Here is a 7,304-nt window from a genome sequence, read left to right as displayed (position 1 = left end):
GACAAGGGGTGCACAATTGTATCCCAAATGGGAATACCTATTACTTGTCGGAAAACTGCATTCCACAACCTGACGTAAGTATTTTTCAATAAAAAGAGAAGAGCTTTATAATCTTCGTCACAGGTCCACATAGTATAATGTTTAACAATGCAACTAGTAAAAAGGCTTTATCGAAATTGTAAACAAGAAAAGTAGCATTCTCCTTGGCAAAAGTCTTGATTTAGGGCAGTATTAATGTGTCATTTATTAAATCGTGTGATAAAGTGGTATACACAGCACGAAAATCGTATGGCATTTGTACTGACTGAGACACCTTATTAATCATTAATTTCAATCTTATCTAGAATCTGTTCGGTGTACAATGGTAAATGTCGTGTTGGGCGGCCTTTGGTTTTACACTTTTACAGGGCTTTTTGACATTGGAATTCCAATTTGAAAGAAATCTGACGATGACGATTTTATTTTATTTTCAGAGATGAATGCAGCAATGGACCAAATTGAAGGATTTACTGTATTTGAAAATAAATGAATGAAGTATATGTAGAGTTTTGTTTTAATTTATATTCAGACAGACAATGCATTTTATAGTAACACATTTTATCTCATATAATTAGTAAATGTTGTCTGGTAAATATATATTAGTAAATTGTGATTACGGAGTTGAATGAAATATTTCACTTATATACTTTATTACTGGAGGTATGCAAGTGATAGTTAATAATTAAAAGTTTTATATTTCAGAATCTTTTCGGGAAGTAAAGGGGAAAACACGTAGTTCAGTATGGCGAAAAATTTGGTCAACTATTATTCCGGCTTGAAGGGCATGTCACCGGAGGAGATTGCCGACTATTATTCACGATGGGCTGAAAATATGAAATATGACCAGGTAGTGGATATTACTAAATTTATTAAACTTATACTTGTCATATTCCTAATATATATATATACATAAATACACACTGATGAGCCATTCACGGCGAAACTAGTTTGTGACTCATCAAAATTTAAGACAATTTAAACGAGCGACATAAATTAAGAAATTTAAACGCTGTTTCTAAGTCGTGCACAAATTTGATTGTAAATGTTAGTACGATAAATATATTGAATGTTCATATTTTCTGATAATTTCAGCACAAAGATTAATATATATCACCAAAACATAGATATAAAACATTATTGTGTGTAAAGGAATGTTAATAACCTGCAATGGAACGGACCATTATATGCCATATATATGTGTGTTTTGGTGATGGGGTTTGACGTCTGGTATTTCGAAGCAAAACTTGTTATTACATCAAGTCTTTAACTCTTTAGCGCTACTAAAATTAAAAAAAAGATCATTTGGAACTGGAACCATAAATGCAACAAATCAAAAGTATAGCAACCTCTGTTTGATTGGGTATATCCATGAGGGGTAACAAGCCCACTAGCAACAGCAACAGCTGAAGCAAAGTTGTATTACACAAATATCAATTGGACTCTATTCTAGGACAAGAAAATGTAACCACAATGCCTCCAATTACGGCCACACACGACACTTACTGATTGCTGATGTGATAGTTAATAATATATATATATAAGAAAATCCTTTAGGAAGCATAAACTTTTCTTTTCATTTGCGTTATTTGTAGGATTTGAATCCGGGAACATATAATGGACCAACCATTATGGCTGACGAGGTAGCCGATTGTTTTCCTGAAAACAGAGATAAAATTAAGATTATAGACATTGCCTGTGGGAGTGGTCGTGTAGGAAATGAGGTAACACTTTTGTATCATATAAATGAATTACATGTAGTAACTTGCATTATTTGCTCGAAGGTTACTTTCAGTTCTTAATTCGTGATACTAAGAGGTGTTGTAAGTCATGGCTATTATTTATGAAAATTCCGTACACTATACGATGCTTTCCGTACACTGTCTAAACTTTATTATAATGTCATCTCGAAATAGACTTCGTTTTGAAATTCTGAAAAGAACTATCTTCTTCATCTATTATACAGCAACAAATTAACGCCTGGTGCATGATGCATAGCTCATCTACAATTTTAGAGCAAAGCCTGAATACGTAGATTCTAATTCACACATAGCAAAAAACGTTTTGAACTGCTAGAGGGACACTTTTTGTAGCAAAATACTATTTCATTTCAGTTTATAACTTTATACTTATTTAGTAATATAGGTAATGATCTCCCAAAAATTAAGGGTTAATTTATACAATTTGCGCTGACGTGAAGTATAAACTTACACTGAAACAAAAAAATATCATCTATATTCTTTAGGTTAGTCTTCCACGAATATATAGATGTTGCGTTTTTAATTCACGAGAGTATATTCCACTTAGTTGAAATAACTTTAATGCTTTTAGTTGGCTGCGTATGGTTTTAAAAATATCGACGGCCTTGACCCTTCTGATGGGATGTTGAAACAATGTAAGAGCATTGGCATCTATAAAAACCTATACACAGAGTTCTGCTGTGATAAAACATTGCATGTATCATTGTTCATTTGCTTTGTTTACTATTTAAAGAAAATACTTAAAATTATAAATGGACTTAAATACTGCTGCTAGTTAAGAAATCTTTTGCGACACTCGCTACGTATTTTTCTAGAACGCGAAGTCTTGCCGTGTCACTGTTGAAACATAAAATGACTAACGGATACACATTGAGCATTAAGTCTCACAAACCAATGTATTTTCAATATTTAAATAAATTCTCAGATCCATTATTTGATTATCATTTGATATTTTAGGTGAACACGACTGTTTGGTTTTATCGGGCGGGATGGGAGAGAGTCATGTACCTTGTTCCGGAATACTTCAGATGATACGTATCGTAAAGCCAGGTATACATATTTATTTTTGAAAAGACAAAGACTGTTGTTTTATGATTCAAATTCCGCATCTGTAGCAAAACCTTTAGCATATCGTTTTTCCCCTTTGTTTCCCATGTAGGACAGAATATATATTGGACTTTTAAATCGGACCAGCCCTTACAATGCATACAATAGAAATCATATATAATGCATAGAACTGATAAGCGAAAGGACTATCAGCTCCTGGTAATAAATTTGTGCATAAAAGCTGACTTACGTAATGTTCTTTCGTCATTCAAACATAAATTTATAGAACATTTAATCCCCTTCCAGCTTTATTGTTTGGTTAGAGATGTCTTCATTTGCACCATGCAAGGATAAAAAAATAAGAGTAGTAATGTTAATTACAATGATCTATGGGATAATTCCATTTAAAACGGTGTGAAGATGTAGTATTCTTTTTATTCAGTACACAGACGGTATTTGTGTAATAAGTCTTATAGAAGACCATATGAATACCATTATGTAAGGTTTGCTATAACCCATGCATGTGTTGTGGAAAATAAAATTTTTGTTTACTTAACACTGTCTTTTTGAACAGTCTGACTATACGTTCGTTTAATAATTTGCTTTGAAGCAGTGGTTAGCAGATTACTAGTAGTAAATTATTACGTCAGAATAACTGACACGTCAGGATGACACCACCCTTTACTTTGAAAGGGAAAATAAAAACACAAATGCTGAATAAATTTAAAAACCAACCAAATTTTTACTTATCTTTCTAAAATAATATTTCACAAAAAGATCTAAATATACAAGTTAGAAAAATGCCAAAATTACTGATGAAGATGACAAATCAGCTTAATAAATAAAAAGAATAAAGTTTTAAGTTCTGCCAAAAAGTAAATAATTATCTTAATAAATGTTATTATTAAAGTATCTAAATGTATTTTGTGACTCTGTACTTGAATGACTCTGCCTATAGTTAACAGCAATGTAAATTAATTATCAATATTTATTGAAGTATTTAAAGATGAAAATCTAAAATAATTGCTGTTAAAACAATAGAATGTAAGTTACTTAATTAAAGAAAATTACTTACTAATTTAGAGAAAAGTTACAATAAATTTAGTAAAACTCTTAGGTTAAATAAATAGCCAAAAATAAATGCAAAATTAATTAATTATTAATTACTAAACCCTAAGAGAGTTTTTGGTGGCTGCTAGCTGCCACCAGTGTCAAATAGAATACTCAGTTTGAAAAATCTTGTCAGTTCTTAAGACCATCCTAACAACACAACCAAAAATAGTTCCAAGCTTTCTAGGTAAACAATTATCTACACAACGTGCATAATTTGAAAAGCTACAATATATGCCTTAATACCATTTTTAATGTAAATTCGGCGACTAAAATCAATACAAACTGAGGTAAACGTTTTAATTAAAACAACAACGTGTATGAATACAAATATGCAAATTTATGGTCACGTGAATAAACGATGACCTCATGTCACCTGAACTGGAGCGATGATATTGATTGCTATTGCGTAGTACTGCCCCAGAGGTCACGTAGCTTATAACGTTGATAAAGGTAGCTTATGTATATAGAAACCTAGCCTGGGAAGCCAGACTGACAATTCAAAAATGTTTCCTAACCGCAGTGTCACATGTATAACTTCCGTAATTTAAGGCTTTATTTGATAAAGAACAATGACTTCTGATAGCAATAATCCGCGGCTAAAAATAGAAACGGAATTTCAACGGAAAAGTTTCCAAACATTTCCGATCCATAGACAATTCCAGTTTGTACTGCTGATTCTTTTCCAGCAAGTTGTAATACTTTTCAAATATGTCAGAACAAACTTAAATTTCGTCATACCTATCAAATTGCAAGATATTATATTAATGCAACCCTAGTGATCTAAGAATGTTACTGAATCTTCGACTGCATTGTCTCGTTTTCGTTTCAAGCACGCAAAAATATGACCGCATGTTGATTAGGCTATTTATAGAAAATCGATAATCAGCAGTGATATGGATTTCCTCAGGCGTTGATACTGCCAATTAACACTAATTAGCGCAAATTTAGTGACATGATTTACGAACAGAACAGTACTTTATTGATATAACTTGGACATGTACAGTTCATCGTTATATCAAGAACAAAATATACTAAAACATGCTTACAATACGAGAGTGAACAAAAATGAAAGAACATTCAGTTAAAATTCACTCGATATTGTTTGCAATGTGACCTGCCGTGAGAATCAAAGACATCTATGTTTTCTAAATAATATTCCCTCACGGATAATCTTCCTTCAGCAAATGTACAATATAAGATACTATATGTATGCATAGATACACATGTATTCGGTATAATTTCGTCTGACAAAACACGAATTATCAACGTTGAAACCCACAGGTCGCCCAAGCTGAGAAGTGTTTCAAGCTCGCTTTGACTAAGTGGTGCTACTGTATTACGATTTCATCAACTTGTAAGCGCATGAAAGTGGGCGCAGCGATGATACTAATACTCGCCTTTTTGAAAAGGCAATGTGTCAGACCGTCGCAAGTCGTCGGATAACAGATTTGACCAACTTAAAAAATTGAATTGTTTCAAGACAGATTCTGCTCACTGCAGCTAAATTCATTCGAGTCGCACCATGAGAAAAACAACATAGTGCATTTGTGACCAGCATGGGCCCAAATCAAACTGCGGATCCATACACCACTCTGGTCAGAATCCTTGCTGTTCGCTAACGCACTATGCTGATTTTCTCATGGTGCGTCTCAATATATCTGGATACAAATATATGTATAAAAAATAAAACGGTTTCGTTTCGCCAGTACATATTTTCGACTTTTTTCTCGGTCTGACTAAAGTTGTAAGTTTGTCTGACTTAATGTCCAGCATTTTTGCCAAGGAGTGATAATTAATGCACCTCTAAAATACACTAGCTGCAGAACTGACATTCTGAGGTGCATCTGTGGTGCATGTTTGTGTTGTTTTCTTTCACAAAAGTCTCATGAAAACCACAGCTATCTGATACGGACTAAATCAGTGTGTATAATAATTCATGACAGACACTGCCCAAAAGCTTTAAAAAGAAATCTTAAAAGCTGAATGATTTGAAGAAAAAGCTTATATTATTTATTCATAGTAAAACAATTTCGATGTAATTTATGTTGTCGTTTTCCTCACAAATAATCAAAACTATTCGTTAAAGACTGAATCAGTGTGTATGTAAACAATGACTGACAGTGAAAAAGGATTAATTTTGAAACCAAAGCCGAATATTAAAAAAATGCAAAAAAAAGTTCTTATAGTTTATATTAACAATTCCTCAGTTGTCACTTTCTTTGTAATATTTTAAACATTGATTAGCAGCCACCATCAGCGCTTTGAGCGCTTTGACTTAGATGTTGTCAGTCCAAAAATTCATTACAGAGTGAAGAAATGGCTCTGAAATTCTACTGAGGTAAACTCTTCCAGAATGCATTCAACCATGAAGGATGTTAAGTGCATTCTGATTGGTCAGCATTTTTTCTGATAAGCCATTCAACATTTATCTTACATATCAGCTATGACCTTGACAATGCTTATGTAAACTCTTTGTCTATAATCTAAAAATAGCTCAAAGTTCTTTCATAACTGGTTTTACTAAAAATAGCTGATGAGAATACAAAATGAAAATATATAATGATATTAAATGCAGTTTGTTACAATAAAGATAAACTGGAAGTACTGATGACTATGAAGTATATAAGCAATAATAAAGTATCATAAATGAATATACTGAAGAATGTGAAGAATGATCTGTCTAGATAAATCAGCAGTCTTTAATAGACTAGCCAAATGCACTTAAGAGACTTCAAAACTTAAAATACCATACTATTTTTAAATACAAACATTTATGATAAAATATTAGACTGTTAGATGATATTATGCAATACTTAAACTATGTATTATGTAACATTATGTTGTAAAAAATCCAACTTTACAACACATGCATTTTTATTGAAAGTATAGAAAATGTTGGTAGTTTAATGTCATTACAAGTGTAGTTGACCAAACTTTATGTTTTAATTTTCAAGGCGGATTAGTTTTGATCTCGATGAGGAAAGAATTTCTGGAGAATGTAGGGGAGTACGCAGATAAACTGGAGCCTTTCTTTGCCAAACTTGAACGCGAAAACCAGTTGGAAATGGTTGAGAGGAGAGTGGTGCCGAACTATTCCTTTAACAGAGATGGAGTCCTATTTAAAATTAAAGTAAAGAATGGTGTTTAAATTGTGTGGGAATTTGAATGGATGAGGGAAATAAACTGATCATTTGATTCAACAAATAAAACTGTTTTGTGTACTTGTCATACCTTACCCATATGTATTGTAAAAGCAATAGTCATGTACAAGAAAACATACTAGCCGATTTCAGTCACCCATTTCTCATTTTAAAAGCGGAGATTGACAAATGCATGTTATTGTGGGCG

The 7,304-nt window shown here is 32.5% G+C and overlaps 1 protein-coding gene across 1 annotated transcript; it reads left to right on the top strand.

Annotated features, from left to right (window-relative positions):
• The first annotated feature begins 781 nt into the window (after positions 1-781).
• LOC123559030 (methyltransferase-like protein 27) lies at positions 782-7,104 on the top strand. Its single transcript, XM_053544613.1, has 5 exons — positions 782-886; positions 1,632-1,760; positions 2,368-2,431; positions 2,754-2,846; positions 6,911-7,104. Exons 1-5 carry the CDS (start codon positions 782-784, stop codon positions 7,102-7,104), a joined length of 585 nt encoding a protein of 194 aa, XP_053400588.1.
• The last annotated feature ends 200 nt before the right edge of the window (positions 7,105-7,304 follow it).

This window comes from Mercenaria mercenaria, chromosome 5 (genome assembly GCF_021730395.1).
Source record: "Mercenaria mercenaria strain notata chromosome 5, MADL_Memer_1, whole genome shotgun sequence".
Taxonomy (NCBI): Eukaryota; Metazoa; Mollusca; class Bivalvia; order Venerida; family Veneridae; genus Mercenaria; species Mercenaria mercenaria.
Note: the sequence above shows the minus strand (reverse complement) of the source record. Positions and strands in the feature narration are given on the sequence as shown.

What these genes read in the sequence shown, in the direction of transcription:
- LOC123559030 (XM_053544613.1), top strand. Translation starts at nt 782, where the DNA reads ATGGCGAAAAATTTGGTCAACTATTATTCCGGCTTGAAGGGCATGTCA. An exon ending in AAAATATGAAATATGACCAG is followed by an intron (nt 887 to 1,631) that starts GTAGTGGATATT and finishes CGTTATTTGTAG; the next exon opens with GATTTGAATCCGGGAACATA. An exon ending in GATACGTATCGTAAAGCCAG is followed by an intron (nt 2,847 to 6,910) that starts GTATACATATTT and finishes TTAATTTTCAAG; the next exon opens with GCGGATTAGTTTTGATCTCG.